Source organism: Gallus gallus, chromosome 6 (assembly GCF_016699485.2).
Source record: "Gallus gallus isolate bGalGal1 chromosome 6, bGalGal1.mat.broiler.GRCg7b, whole genome shotgun sequence".
NCBI lineage: Eukaryota > Metazoa > Chordata > Aves > Galliformes > Phasianidae > Gallus > Gallus gallus.
In genome coordinates, this window is record NC_052537.1 from 27,766,302 (window position 1) to 27,782,584 (window position 16,283).

A 16,283-nucleotide genomic window follows, 5' to 3' on the forward strand; every position below is an offset into this window, starting at 1 on the left:
CAAAAGCCCTTTTTCCCATCCGCAAATAGCTACCTTTCACTTTGCCCCAAGGGAACAGAGCATAGCTCAAATGAAGCTTAAAAAAGAGAAAAAAACACAGATTTTTCCCAGTTGTAACTCAGGCTCTGTGCATGTTCACACACACACACACAAAATAGAAGGGAAGAGGCAGAAACGCTGTTCTGCTCTGCCCTCTGAAAAGTCCTGCCGACCAAAACCAAAACAGAACCCAGCGAAAACAACTGAAACGACAACAAGAAAACATTAGGAAAGCAACATCTGTTTTGCATTCCTGGCATCAGCCTTGCCCTTGCAACACAGGGTCTGACACAGATGTACAGGGTTATGACACCACTGAGTACCGCTTGATTCAAACTGGTGTAAGTGAGAACAGGATCAGGGCGCTGGGTTCTTACAGCCTTGTGCCAAACCGTGTCTCCTGATCTCCTTTGCAGATGTGGGACTCACACCCCACCGAAGTTATAGGCATCCTTCCATTGACGGATGCGGGTTGTAGATCAAATCGTACTCCTCCAGCAGCAATTCAGGATTTATTGTCGGCTGGGTATTTTTCATCTTGTGTGGATTTTGTTTTCTGTAAAATCGTTTTACTCTGAGGCTTTCCCATAGAGTTCCGCTGTGTGAGGCTGCACTCGGAAAGCACGTCTCTCAGATGATACTGCGTAGTTAAACCCCTCTGTTTTCCAGTACTACACAATAATAGCAAGGAGAGAGAAATGCAAAGGTATTCAAAGAAAGGCACGAGTAGCTCAGGCTGTGAATTAAAATGAATTGGTGCTGAGGGAAGTTTGGGAAGCAAGAGTTGCCAAGTGAGCAACTCTCTCACCAGAGGCAGCGTGACTACATGAGATGGCACAAAGAGAGCAGTTCTCTCCTGTTTGATTGCCCATCCGTAGTTGTAACAGAGACAAAATTAGCTCCGCTCATACCTGGCATAACTTCAGTGTCTCCGGTAGAGCTGTCTCAGATGGAATGACATGCTTGCAGTGTTTTCACCAGCCACTAGATGTCTGTGTGTGCTCTTTAAAGGTTTTGGGTGGATGATGGCCCTAGTAAACAAGAGCCAAAACTGGAGCGCAAGCTGTGGGAAAGCCTATTTAGGTTGCCTGTGCAAGTGTAGCATCGTCACTTTCATTAAGCCTGTGTTTAAAGCAATTTATGCAGTTTAAAAGTAAATTCCAACTTTTCTAATTTGAGACAAATGGGGAAAATGTACCATTCCTGGGCCACATCTGGTTAAGACAAACTGTTTCCTTCATGTCCATGCGAAGGGCTGAAAATGTGTCTCATTGTCGTGAAACTTCTGGAGGAAGTTGCTGAGATGCGGAATAGGTTAATCTTATTTCCATTCTGAAGCAGTGAAACTCCATAAAATAAAACATCTGCTCTGTAAGTGAACTGGTGAGAGCCCACTGTGTAATTCCATCCCATGTAGCCCAAACCAGTGCGCTGCTGGAGCTACGTTTGCACACAGACAATGCACCGGCAAACCTGGGTGTGCCCAGGAAGGCTGTGCATCAGATGTCAAGTTTAGTACGTCTTAGAAAGCAAACAAAAAGCAACTCCTTGAAGAGCAGATCTGGGTACAAAACTCTGTCCCACACTTCTGTGGATGAGGCAGCCCATGGCTGACCGGGCCGCTGCACCTGTGACCTGCTTTTCTGCAGAGATCTCCAAAGAAATAATGCACAAGTAATCAGCACACGTTCGCTTTTCATTTATCTCTCTCATCAGGGAATAGATACAGATAGTATCAGGAGCAACGAGAGGTACATTCTGATATTATTTTCAGTTTTTTGTCTAGACAGAGAAGAGCAACCGCTTGTATCTCTGCGGAGCACCTCAGCCCCCCTCCACGCTCACATCGGAGGCTGAAGGCCAGAGGGGGGTAGGAGGCTGTCTATATTAGAAAAAAAAGTTTAAAACCACCACCTACTCATCAGGTGACTGGAGACCGTGGTTGTAAAATGTGCTGCAGGCAGAAGTTCTGAAAAATCCCAGAAAGTGTTGAAAACATCTCTAAACAAGGTATTTTTCTCCTGCACCTTTCTTGCTAAAGGTCCCAATTGCTGCCAAGAAAACTAGTGAGAATGTTAGCTGCCAAATAAAAAATTTATGATGGTGTTTGGCAAAGGATTGTATCACTGCTTGTTTTATACATTTCCACAAGGCTCTTGAAGGGCTGTTGGACACATACGGCTCACTGATCACTGTGCTTTATCTGTTCTTTAACGTACTGAAAAAGCAAGCTCCAATAAAGTATGATTTAAACAATATATATCTTTTTTCTTTTAATAGCCTCCTAAAAGCATTTGCTATGGTGAGCGTATAATTTCTAAACAACATTCCACATATTAAAAATTTTTAAAGCCTTTTACATGACAAAGTTGCTTGTTACTTGAGTTATTTTCATAGTAAAAATACATGAATTTTTCAATTAAAAATGTATTGCTCTTGCAATTGTGCTTGTTACATGTTGGAGTCTGGGCCAATAAACTGCCTGTTAAAACATAAAGAAGTCCATTCAGTCAAACTTGTGCCTGCCATTTATGTTTCAAAAACTGAGAAAATAATATGTTGGAATGGCATTGCTCACAAATATCAATTAGGTTTTCAGCTGTGTCATTAAATTAATTTTGGGGGAGAAAATTGTTCCGGTGGATTTAGTGGAAAAAAATATATATTTGAATACGGAGTTTGCACACTGACAATAATAATTACGTTGACCAATGTTGAAGCAATACCCTTAAAATATTTCTCCATCTGAAGAAATGAAATTGTCTGTCTCTCTCTTTTCAAACCAGTTGTCAAATTAGGCTTCCAGCTGATAATTAGTGCCGTTTAACACCCATCTTGTCGTTCTGAAATCTCAAAGCCCAAACTGTTTGCTTTTCCTCATTATCATGTGCTGCTGGAGATGGGAGGTTTGGAATATGGAATTGCGCTTCCTGCACCATTTTGTAAAGATGCATCTCTTCTCTGGGGCAGCCAACAGCAATGGGACACAGTCCTGGCATCCTGACCCCTGTAAAAGGGACAGCTGGAGCAACACGCCCCCATGCCTTCCCGGAGCTGCCCCAGGGCAGCACGGCTCTGCACCACGCTTGTGTCTTCATGGCACAGTTGAGCCCCACAGCAAATATTTGAGAGCAGCCAACAGCACTGCAAATACTGCATGCCTTGTTTATGCTTGCGTATTTCATGGTATTTGATATAAAGTACTCAAGACAGACCAGCATTAAGAGGATTATTTCAGACAGCATTAGGAGTTAATTTACAGAAGATTAGCTCTAAATCAGGCAGATATCATAAGCAAATTAACATCAGTTGTAGGAGATTCAGAATCGAAATGTGTGGTGTTTTTAGTTTCTCCCTGCATGTGCTTGATTTAAGTAGATGAGTGGTATCTGTATTAGTTTCCAAGGCTAAGGTGCTATATCTTGAGTAGTGAAGAACAGGTATACTTTTTTTTTTTTCCTGGATGCACATTATTTATCATGATGCTGTTTACTGACAGTGAAACTGCTTAACTCCAAGTACCCTTCCTCTGCTGAATATTTTATATTTCATGCCATTTCTTTATTGAATAATGTTTTGTTTGGCCTCAGAAATGATGTCTCCATGGTGTTACAATATTTTAAAATAGGTAATGTGCAGCTTTGCTTCAGATTGACATACTTAATCTTTTTTTTTTTTTTCCTGTTAAAATGAGTCACATTTTAATGCCAACCCATAAAAATGAAGGAGTGTATAAAATGCTACGTACTACGGTGAAGATTACAGCTACTTAAAAATAGCTTCCCTAATACTTAAGCATGGAAATTACAGATTTGTACTATTTCCAGTGGAGTGATGTTTAATTTGTAGCAAAAAGCAGATTCTGTTCTTCAGTTGGTTTTTCAGACATGTTTTCCTGACTTCAGACAGACAGACATAAGCAACCATCCATCTCAGCATCACAGTTTCATAAGCGCTTGCCTAATTAGTGGAGAGGATTATGAAAGGGGCTGAACCGCAATATTAAAGCCTGTGTTGTGCGTTGTACTTGGAGTTTTGAAAGTTTGGAAGTCTTAGAATGGGGTTCCCATCTTTGGAGAAATCTGTATTCTGCTCTCCAAGAGGTATTCAGCTGGTTAGTCTTCAGTGTTCTCCTGAACATTTGGGGTTGTTTTTTTTTTTTTTTTGCAGCTGGGGAGGGAAGTCTGGGCAGTGTTTTACAATTTTTTCCCTTCTTGATGGACCAAATTCCTCTTGACAAGGTTGGCCTGAGGTCATGAATGTCTCCCTGTGTTCACTGAGACAGGAATCTTTGCTCTTTCTCTGAGATCATGAAAACTTACACCCACTGTAAGCCAGGTTGGGCCTGTAGGTCCCTCCGGTTGCAAGATCTGCAAGTACTTCTGCACTTTGACTTTGTGCCCTGTAGCTTTACAGAATGCATGGAGGCTCGGAGTGGTTATTAAACCAAGGTGTCTGAGGTCATAACAAAGTAGAGGCATTTCTGCTCCCCTAATAGAAATACTGTAACATGCTGAAAAGAAAATACTCTAATAGTGGCAAGTATCTCCTGTCAACTAATTTGATAGTTCTCTATCAGGTAAACCATTTGTGAATACATCGATTCTTTTTATTTTTCACTGTTCTGTCTTCACTATTCCCAGGTTTTCTCAGAACCAGTTGGGCAAAAATTGATTTTTATTTGTTCCACCGGCCTTGTGGAAAATTAGCTTATGAACTGGTTTTTATAGGAAGACTCAAAGCACAGGACAGGTTGAAAAATAAGCCTATAGCAGTCAAAATTGTTGTCTGAAATGTCTTCAGACTGGAAGGCTGAATTTATTGCTCAAAACAAGTACTAGCAATGTGGAGGTGTGCAGTCCTGCTCATTATCACTGGAAAAGGGGGAACCAAAAAGCACAGTAAAAAATTAAATTTTAATAATGCTAGTGATATTTTCTAAATCCTTCTTGACAGAAAGATTCTCATTATTTTTATCTGTCTCAAAGTAGGCTCTTTTAATGCCATCTCACAAATGGCCTTAGCCATGATTGTTTTCCTTTCTTTTATAGCATTTGGAAAAAGAAAAGGAAAAAAAAAAGAAAAAAAATATATATATATACCAAAAAAAAATTCTATTCTATCATTCAGGAGGTGCCATGAAATGGTAACATTTTGGAGAGCACATCTGCAGGAACAATAGCTGCAGATGCCTTCAGGTTTTTACAAAAGAGGTCAACATTGTTAAGACAATTGTAGCAAACTTTCTATACAAAAAGACGCCCAGTCAAATATAGTGTGATAAGGAGAAAGCAATATAAACAAAATGATGTCCAGTTTCCAGCTTCACCACAACTAAAAGCTGTAGTTATTAAAGTGAGGCAAGGTGAAAGATGTTGCTTCCTTTTATCCATATAAGATATATATATTTTAGTGCGATCTAATGATTATGAAAGTTGATAAAATGCAGACTTAGACATTTTTCCTTTCCTTAAATTGGACAGAATGTAAACTTAACTGTATTTATTGTGAAAGCCAATGTGTGATCATGTATGTTCTTGTCATTTTACGGCTTGCATACATTTCCTCTGTTGAAGAAGTAATTGCTTTAACTTTGAGGGGGTTGGGGTTAGGGGTGTTTTTTTCTTTTCCTATTTACCATTTGGGGACGAGGGCTACATGCAGCCAGTGTGCTGAAGAATGCTGTTACTCCGACAGCTGGGCTATCTGCCCTCCCTCAGAGCTCCTTCTAAAGCACTCCTAATGTTTGCTGAGGCCTATGGTTCTTAGTCATGCTCAGGTGACTAAATGTATCATTTGTTCTTCTTGATACTCCAGTACCCTGAGAAAGGCTGGCTGGAGATTAATGCAACCTTGACTCCTTCCACTTGCAGTTGCCACTGCACATGTGATCTTCCTTTAGACTTGCCAGAGAGATCTGGTGTTGCCTCTGCTTTGCATGAAATGAATTAATCTCCCTCCAGTTTTGGTTGGGGAGTTTCCATGGCCCTGGGAGCCACCCGCTGTTCCTCCTAATGACAGTAATAATCTAATTTGTTCCCTCCGTGGAAGGAGCAGACATGGGGACAGGAGAAAGCTGAAGTTGTGTCACTGAGGGTAGTGCAGAGAAATGCTCTCTGTCAGGGACTCTTATAAGCAGAAGGAGCTTTTCATCCTTTACAAATACCTACCCGTATGTTCTAAAAGTAGGCAGTGAATAAAACCCCAGCTAGTTGAAGATATACAGTACCCTTCCTTTTGCCTTTATATCCTAGCTCCCACAGTCCATGAGGTCCTCTTCCAGGCTTTCTATATTCTTGCGTTTTACACGCTGAAGTCTTCATACATTTGTCTTTCAAACATTTCTGCAGATACCTCGCCTTCCCAGGCCACTTCAATCAAGCTGTCATCCACTTATCCCCCCCGGATTCTTGTGGTCTCCTGTGTACTATTTGTACCTCCTGAGATTGCCAGCTCACTGAGACAGAACTCATGCAAGCTATGATGGTCATGATCCTGATGGCCATCAAATAAAATATTCCAATGCTGTTCATACGCTTTTGCTACGTTTGGAATCTATTCCAAGATTTCTGTTCAGAATTATCTCAGTAAGTGTTATAACTACCAAATACCATAAAATTTATTTTACTTCACAGTCTTAATAGTGAGATTGTCAGAAGGTGACAAAATATAGTTCCTAGTTCCCATCTTTTGCTCCTCCAAAATTCCTGTCAAAAGGGAGTTGCGTTTGATTCTGTTCAGGGCTTCTATGAAATTAGGAGTCCATTAAAAGATGGTGAATCAAGGTACTTTTTGTCTAATTAATGATGAAATCTACTGCTTTATGTTTGAGTTTTACCTCTGTAGTTTTTTTCCTGATATATGGGAGTTTGCAGACACTTTACAGAATGGTGGATGACTTTGCCTTCAGAGCTAGCAAGCTTTCTCCAAGCAAATTTGGTCTTGGGAAACTGTCACTCTTGCTTGGACCTCATCTTCGAGCTTTGAGGGGTTCATCCCTACTTAATGTGCACCTAACTGAGCCAGCTACTTAACTGACTTGTCCTCCTGAGGTGCATATATGATCAGGAAAAAGAGAAGGCGGTTCAGAGCAGGACTCTAGCTCTTATATACAGGGAGCTGAGAGAGATTACCTAGATGTAATTTGGATGTTTAAAGTTGGATAGTGTGTCTACCTTCCTGCACCTGTTATTACATGACTCATTCTTTCATTCAGGGCCCAGGTGGAAAGACATTGATGTGGTTTGAGTGTAATATTATAACTAGAGATTGGTATCCATGTTATTGTAAGTACATGGCTCTGGTCCTTAAGACTGATCTTTAAACTAGAGCATGTATCTCTGCACAACTCCTCAGACCTACCAACAATATCTTAGTCACCTTGTAAGGCCCGTCTCTTTCAAAAAAACCTGCTATTTGCCTAGAAAAATGTCATCTTTTTTTTTTACTCTCCGGTTCTGAGTCTTTAATCTCATTATCAGCTCAGTTTTCAGCAATTTTAATGGATTTTCACAAGGATTTATGCATAAGAAAGTAGAGCCACTAGCCCAAGGGCAAGAAGAGACTCCTTCAGGAGGGAATTCAGGGACCGGGATGTAGGCTTCTATTGGGAATGGTTGGTCTCCAGACTGGAGGGAGCCCAGGCAGCATGGCCTTTTTGGCAAGAAATAAGCCATGGGGAGTCCTATTCACTCTCTGCCACCCTGCAGAGCCTTTTCACTTTTAAATATGCAATGTCAATTACAATGGAATTGGTTCTGTTCACCTGGAGAACACAAAGAGCTTGGCCTTATTTTTGGAGTGTTGGGAGGGAGGAAAAAACCTTGAGAATTTTCCAAGTACTTTTTCCAATGTCAACTCAAAGAGGGCTGAGGAGTTGTATGCAAGTTATGATGGTATTTTTTTCACTGATAGAACTTCTGTTTTCTAATTTCTGTTATCAGTGATGTAACATCTCAAGTCAGATATTTCCAACCAGCTGTAATTTTGCTAAGCATAGTTCTCTTACACTGCAGCAGGTTGCCATGTCTTTAAGTTTTCCCACAGCCTGTCTAGTTCTTTTCAGCTGCTTTTATTTAAGAAAAGCATTCTTAGACCTAAAGATGGGAAAGATGAATAGTTACTTGAACAGCCCCCAGATACCCTGAACTTAGTGATTTATCATTACATATCTAAGGCTTTGCTTTACCAATCATAACATTTTATTCCCCTGTGTTGGCTCTAGTGCTTCGATCTGAAAGCTCCTGATAGATAGTAACAAGGATGTCCTTATATATAGTAATAATGGTGTCTCTCCCAGAAGGTAATTGAGTATGGCTGTATGACTTTAAACTCACATTTGCTGATATTTATTTCACACATACTGGTATGTATTTGCCTGTGTGACTAGACCTACACTTTGTGTTTGTTTGAATCATGAATACTGGGCATTTAAAAGTCATCACCGATTTATATGCACCTTTCTTTTTTTTTACATGTTAGCTAAACCTGCAGATTACAAATGAAAGGGTGCCCAAAATGTAATTAGAAGTGACCATCTAAAATGTGTTCTTGCATAGAAAGAAGAAGCCTTTCTGCCCAATAAACTCATAGGAATCACTTCTAGTTAAATCTTAAATACATGTATTACAGTGAAACACTGTTGGACAGTGCTCCGTCATCAATCAGTCTGTGTTCTTGAGGACACTCTTTTTCACGACGTTTTCTTTAAGGATAAAGAGCTGTGTTGTAATGAATGTGTGCTAACTGATCCCCCAAGCCGTTTGCATTTTTTTTATTTGTATCAGTGTCAGAGTTGAGCTTCTGTAAGACATTTGTGCAGTATTTTATTTGTAGCCTTCATTATTTCAAGTTAAGCACACAAAACTCTTGATGCACCCAGAGTCTGCACTGGTTCATTTATATCTGTATTTAGTTAACATGTTACCGTGATTGCTAATTTTCATGACAATTGTTATTGTGCCATCAGTGCTTAATGGCAAGGCATCATTATTCAGTGCTGGTCAATCAGGCACTAAGACATGTGCAAGACATCAGGCTGAACCCATACAGATGTCGTGCACTTCCCTGCTAATGAATGCAGGTTTCTAAAAAGGTTTAAACACGGTTGGCATCCTTAATGTAAGGTTTGCAAAAGCTTATTGGGGAACTGCTTTGTGTTTATAAGACACAGATCTAAACACGGCACAAACAGTTAGAGCCATTGTGTGTGCGTGTGTGTGAAGCTACAGAGAAGGGAGAATCATTTGGGTTTTTGCAGTGTGGAAAGGCAGCACATCTGGCATGGAATGAGTATGGGAGATTTGCCGAGGATGTCAGTGTTTGGAAATGGCCGTGGGACTTGTCCTCCAAAGCAGCGGTCTCCATGTACGTGAGAGCAGGTGATCCCTCTCCCCAGGCAGGAAAGCAGCCCGTGTGGCTGATCAGCTGTAGAACACAGCTGGCATGAGCTCCAGTGGCAGCTCCAGTGGTGGGAAGCAAGGAAGTGGGGTCAGGCATTTAGAAAGGAGGAGCAGAAGAAACTCAACAGGAGCAGGATGCACTTTCTGCACTGTTAGCCCGGCGTGTTAGTCCAGCATGCTCTTCCCATGCATCGCTTAATGCTACCCTTGCATCTGCTTTAGTTACTGTTTCTATGTGGTTTTGCACCCAAATGTTTTGGGCTGCTGTCCATGATAAACTAGATGGAGCTTGGTTTAAAAGTGCAGATTTTTCATCTCTTCTAACTAAAAGCAGAATGAGCCCTTGTGCTCTTGGAGCCCCAAGTATGAAAGGAGCAGCAGATATTGGCTGTTAACGAGCTCCAGCATGCCGGGCTCCAGCAGAACTTGGTGTGAATTCAGTGCATAAGCTGCATCGACTAAATGGTTAATTCATCTCATATCAACAGTGCTATGATTCATAATGTAAACTTGAGGAATCCTTGATGTTTCAGTCACACATTCCTCTTAATTTGGCCATGCATTCTTTTAAAGCTACAGTGTGCTAACTTAATAAAATGCAGCATGCAAATGCACAAGTTTTTGCCTTCAGGCATTTTAGCCATGGATGTTTCAATGGGTGTCTTCTTTCAAGTATGTATTCTTTCTTAAATTATTTACCCTGTAAACATGCTTTGCATTTTCAAAGAAGAAACTGGGCTTCCTCGTTCACCAGATTTTGTTGAATTTAAGGTGTAGTAGAGATAAAAGAATATCATCTGCTTCTCGTGAGCATGTTAGCCTTTGGGATTTTTTGTAGTGAGTATTAGCCTCCATTTTCTTCCCTTTTGGTATGATCACTCCCTCCCCCACTTAAATTCCTTGCTGCTTTGCCTAGAGCAATGCCCACTGGCAGTGTCTGGCTGTGACAGTACTATAGGCTCCTCTACAGATGGGTCCTGCCAATGCCAACCATTGTTCTACCGCTGTGAGCTGGCTTGACTGCAGTCTATCTATCACTCCAATCCCCCTTTCCTCTTGATATTTTCTTTACTCCAGAGGGCTGCCCTTGCCTTCTGACTTGGAGATGGAAAATGTGTTGACACCCAGAACGGGTGTCCTCCAACTGAACGGGCTGCTCCCAGCATCAGCCTCACAAACCCCGCTTGCTCACGCCTCCATGGGTCCATCGTGCTGCTGGTTGCCTCTCTTGGAGCCCCGTCCTCCCGACACTTTGCAGTTGGCTTAGTCTTACTTCCTCACTTGAAAGTAAAACAGTAAAACTTAATGTTATTCTTTTATTACAAAAAAGAAAAAAAAAGATATAAAATTAATCTTTAACTGTGGGCTTGAATATTAAAAGTATATAATGCTTCAGTGTAGGAGTCTGTTGATAACATCCATCCTATTTCATGATTAATTTGTTCCTTTTAATATGATATTCTTTTGCTGCAGTGTGCAGACTAATTCAGATTCCTAGAAATAGAACTTTGATATGTATTTCCTAGATTCTCGCTGTAAGTGAACCTTCAATTAGCAGATACAGGTGGCAGCATGCCTCGCTCAATGCTCTCTTGATGAGGATTTTAGAGACATGGACACCGATTAAATAATCTTGCAATGGGGTGTGCACTGACAGAGTATTAAAAATAAAGCTTTTGGAGGATTTGATACCTTTTTTTTTTCTTCTAATTTTTCTGTAATTTTAAATCTCAGATGATGAAATGCTCTTCCGGTGGGCCAGAGATAGGAGTTGATTTAAACACTCAGTATGTTATGTATGCCTTTGCCTAACTATGTGTTAGATTAAGCGAGTTTCACTCACAGTTAATCCTTTGTAAATTAGCATTATGGATGCCTTGGGGCCCACATCCCACAAATAAAATGGTTGTCAAGCCAGCTGCACTGTGTATTACTTAAGGCTGAATGTTTTAAAACTTTTCATGCTTTTAATCTATTTCACTGCTGAGTTTCAGTTTTGCTGAGTATCTTTTCAGGAGTGATGAGGGTGAGTGAGTAAATATATGTTCTGGTTTTCATGCATTTGCCTGGGCTGATCGTTTGTTATCAGGTGTTTGGCAGGGAATGTCACACCCCGCCACAGAATGGAAGCTTGTAAGTTCAGGTGTTAAACTGAAGTGCAAACCAACAAGAACCAAAAGCCCTTAATTAGCTTTATTTTGTTAGCCTGCTACTTTTTTCTTTTCCTTTTTTTTTTCTTTTTTTTCTTTTTTGTTTCTTTCTTAATAGTGAGAAACATCCCTCCCTCCTCCTCATCCTTTTGGCAGAGTAAATATTGCCTGTTAAGTTTGAATTAGCTGTCATTGCAAAAGAATTAATGCTGTGGTTGAGCCTTTCTAGTGAGGAAGGGAAAAATAAACGAGACAGATCTTAGTTCAGCTTTAAGTGATAAATGAGGACAAAGCAGCCCATTCATCTCCTGCTAGGAAAGTGGACACAAACACTAAAGCAGTTTTGCGGAAGACGTGTCAGCAAATGTGATCATTTTGTAACCTGTCAGGAGGATAGAGAGCTAGTCCTTTTAGAGTGTCACAGGGGAGGGTGTCTGTCTGATGTGACAGTTTGCATCCATCCATTTGCTGCTTTTTCTTTAGGTGGGGGGTAAGCACGGAGGGAGCTGGAGTAGGTTAAAACTGCATTTTTCCTTCCGCTTTCCAGTATAATTTATATGTATATCCACCCATATCCAAATGAAAAACACTTTCCAAGGAAAACTCCCCTCTGCTCTCTAGTTCCTCTCCCCTCTCACTTCATGAAATATGCCCCATTTTTACACATTACATTCCTTCTCCCCAAGTTAGAACCTTGCACTCAGTACGTTTCACAAAACACGGTTTTACTTTTACCATTATTTGGTTGGTAAAAGCTTTGTTTTGTTCTGTTTTACAGAAGCACGACAGAAAACAAAACAAAACAAAAAACCACACGAAAATAAGAACAAAAATAACTTGGGGTTCTTCCGCTGTTGGTTTGGGCTTGGTTTTTTGCTGTCTCTCTCCAATTCTGATGATATGGTTCACATACAAACATGTCTTGCAAAAGTTCTTGTGTCACAGAGACCCTATGGAAATACCCTTCCTCCTCTGTGAGAACGGAATAACAAACACTAGGTTCTTACAGTTCAGAATCCTTCTGTAAAAATACCTCAAATTCCATTGTTAATTGATTGATCCATTTTAAATGACCTATTAATTTCAGGCCAAGTCTGGAGCCGTGTGATGTCTGATTTTAGAAGCAGGGATTTCGCCCAGAAATGATTACACGATATCAGGGTACTACTTCTAGTATCTTTTTATTATCACTAATTTCCACTTTCTTATGCTAAATAGTAAAGGCAACATTTGCCTGTTACCATAAGTGAAGGTATGCTACAGAAACAGGAGGTGCTTTTACAACATAAGCTTCACAGTTTGACACTCGCTTCTTTATATCATCCTTTTCTTCAAAACTATCTTTCATACTTTTCCCTTGGTATTTTAGTGCAAGTAAGTACCTCATTGACATGTGTTTCCTTGAAACGTTGTACCCGAATAATAAAATCCCTTGAAAATTAATAAATTGTTTCCTTTCAGATTAAAAAATAAAATAAAATAAAATAAAAAAGCTTTTAGAATAGCTTTAAAAATGTAATGGCATTTACTACTACAAAGCACCCTGCATGGACTGCATCAGCTGAGGACTGATAATGTAATTTGTTTTAGAAGGTTAATGTTAATAGTAGTAGCATGATGCTTTTCAGTTATTATAGTATGTGTGTATCTGTATCCATAATTAAAGAAAGATTCGTTCTTTCTTCAATCCCAAAGTCGAATTAAATAGCTTCATAAAGAAATATGTAGAGCACTGGAAACAGAAGGAAGAGAAAACAGTCAAGATATTCAGAATGGTGTCGGAAAACCTAAGTCTGTGCCCCTGTGCCTTTTCTCCACGTTAGTTATCGTTGTACCTCTTTATATTGCTTAATATATCTTCCAATGTTTTCACTGTGGTTTTTTTTCTCTCTTGTGCTTTTTTCCAGGATCATCCAAAACCGAATTTTGCTCGTTGTTCTGGCAGTCTTCATCATCCTCACCACCGCGGCGGCTATTTTTTTTTCTGTCCAGGGACGCTGATATCTTTGTTCTGCACTAAGCGGCAACAAACTGCTTGTTCTGAGTAATTAAGACAAAGTGGTCACATGAATCATTCTCTTGCACTGACAGAGTCTCCCTCTCTTTTCCACTATTCAACTCAGGTGCAAGTGGTGTAAAATACTTTGTATTATTGATGGCATAGTTGATGGCATGTGGCGTTGATTATTTTTCTTCTTCTTTTTTTTTTTTTTTTTTTTGTCTTTATCTGAGTGTTTTTGGAATCTTAGTATTCGTTTGGGGGAGGGCTTGCTCCAGTATTGAAAGGCCTAACGTGTCCAATTCTACCCCAGACAATTGGTATGTAAGCTGCAAGAGTTTAGAGAGCTGAAGGGTATCTTTGCACTTTTCTTGTGCTATGTGGGGTGTATGAATATCAAGCAGTAGCTGACCTTATGTGATATAGAATATAAGTAAAGCACAGACCAACGATGTAGAAAGTGAGCCTGTCTCCTGTGACTAACTACTGATCATGAATCATTGTAATAGATGTAACCTGGTTAGGAATGGTAGTTCTAAAAAGAGAGCAACCTAGAAGATGTGTGATATCTGATGTGAGTCCAACACACTATTTAACTTTTTTTTTTTTAATTAAACTTTCCTTTCTGCTTATTCAAAACAATTCCGTTTTCATCGTGAGCATGGTAAAGCATCACTTGCTGAAAATATAGTTGTGACCGCAGCCCATATATTGAATCTGTTTTGAATCTTCCAGTGCTGATATATGTGCTACCAAGTGTACATGCCAGACCTTTATTAAAAGTGTATAAAGATATTAACCTATTCATTGTTGATTAAACAGAGATTTTAACTAATAGTTCGGTGACAAACACGTGATTACCACACATTAACCCAAAATCTAGATTTTGCATATTGGCCTGTGTTGACACCAGGTGTTGAAAATATCTTCAGTCTAATAAGTTCTGATGTGATGTTCCCCTTTTTAAACAGAAACTGTAAAAATGTTCATTTTTACATGCTTTTAGCTGATGCAGTACATCAAAGTTTCATCTACCAGGTTACCTGTGTGTAAATGAGGTGTGTTTCTTGTTTCCTGTTGGCTCTGCCTCACCTATAGCAATGTCTGTGTCATTTGAACTACAGCTCCAGCAAGGATCATTTTTCTGGTAATGTGGTAATTTTCATTAGATTTTTTTCAATTTATTGTAGGTAATCCCTTCCAAATACTACAGATTGTGAAGGATTTTAACTTAAACTTAGGATCTTCTCCTGAAGGTGTTCAGTGAAACAAAATCTGATGGCTTTCAAATTCCCTGAAAATTGAGTAGGAAGTGAGCACCAAATTATCATGTGTCTTTGTGGTCTTTGGGGTTTCAGCATCTCTGCAGTCTCTGCCCATGTGGTGTGCTGTCTCTGGGATTGATTTGGGGATAAGCACCTGGGAGTTGATTGGCGCCCTAAGTGCGTCCCATCATTCCTACACAGAAATTAATAACTCAGCTAAAAGGATGTTGGTATTGATACAAGAGCTAAGATTTAGAACTAAGCTGATAAATGCAGAATAAAAAGAACAACAAGAAAAATGGAACTCATTGAAACAAGTTAAAGCATGTGTGGTCAGGTGTGGGTTTTGGAAGTTTCATACAACTTGCATCTCAGTTCCAAAGTGGTTTCTCTGCCAGGTTTCTCTACTTACTTGTGTCAATGGCTGTAGGGTTGGGTTGATACAAAAGTTCCTGGGTAATCCAAAACCATGTATTTATTTGGGAGATGCTGTTCTGTGCAGTGCTGCTTGGTCATGTTCAGCTGCTTGTGTCTGCAGCTCGGCAACATGACAAGGCAGCGGGACCCCCTCGCCACCTACAGGTCTCCATGGGAGACCCCCCTCTTCCGTATTTGCAAGGTGTGAGGCAGGTATCCCATGACTTTCAAGCATGGAAAGATGCGGGCATTGAGCATGGAGTGTGGAGGCTGCCTGACCTTTAGTCACAGCATGCATTCAAATTAAAAGTTTAAGGTTGTGTAGCATCAGGTGATGGCAATGAGGTGAATTCAGGCAAATTAGGGAAAAGCCTAGCAGTGTTAGAAGGTATTTATCCTCTCCTAAGCAAATTAGGAGATGCATATTTTGTAAAATGGAAAACTGTCAAGAAGGGAACCTTAAGCTCCATCTGTTGCCTAGACATTTTCAGCGTTGCCTCAATAATTTAACTATCATGGGGATTGATTCATGACTACTGATCTTAACAGTGACCTATGACTAGGTTTTGCCCTCCATCTAGCCACCTGCTGGAATCAGCAAAAAGCTGAAAGAAAACGAATTTTCCTTATCCCAGTATAAATCTAGGGCATAGTGTCACATCAGATACATCCACTCAGATGGGAATGAGGGAGAGAGAGAGTCTGCCACGTGAAGCCTTCATCTTCACTTTTGATGAACCTGCCATTGCCATGTTTCTTGTGCTAACCTGTTAATAACTTCTCTGTGTGCCTGCTTTGCATGCTCACATACTCCCCATGTGTGAAATATTGCTCGAGTGGAAGTTCCGCTCTGCAAAACACAACGGGGCTGTGCTCTGCCCCATATCCCTCCAGCACACGGGTGAGCTGCGCCAGGTGCACTCACGTTGGTGGCGATGCGATGACTTTGCTGCGGTGTGTGGGCTGTGGCATGGGAAGCGAAATGCCCGCAGGTAGGGTGACATCCCCTGGG

At 40.4% G+C, this 16,283-nt stretch overlaps 1 protein-coding gene across 6 annotated transcripts in view; it reads left to right on the forward strand.

Annotated features, from left to right (window-relative positions):
• Positions 1–14,388, forward strand: part of VTI1A (vesicle transport through interaction with t-SNAREs 1A) — a 249,224-nt gene extending 234,836 nt beyond the window's left edge. For 2 of the 6 annotated variants that reach the window (XM_015288702.4, XM_046942974.1), the window contains 2 exons: positions 12,678–12,751; positions 13,498–14,384. In XM_015288702.4, the coding sequence (XP_015144188.2) occupies positions 12,678–12,705 (28 nt within the window). In that variant the 3' untranslated portion in view covers positions 12,706–12,751; positions 13,498–14,384. Of the gene's footprint in view, positions 1–12,677; positions 12,752–13,497 lie in introns of all 6 variants that reach the window. The other 4 variants (NM_001277400.2, NM_001277401.2, XM_015288703.4 and 1 more) reach the window with 2 other exon arrangements.
• The last annotated feature ends 1,895 nt before the right edge of the window (positions 14,389–16,283 follow it).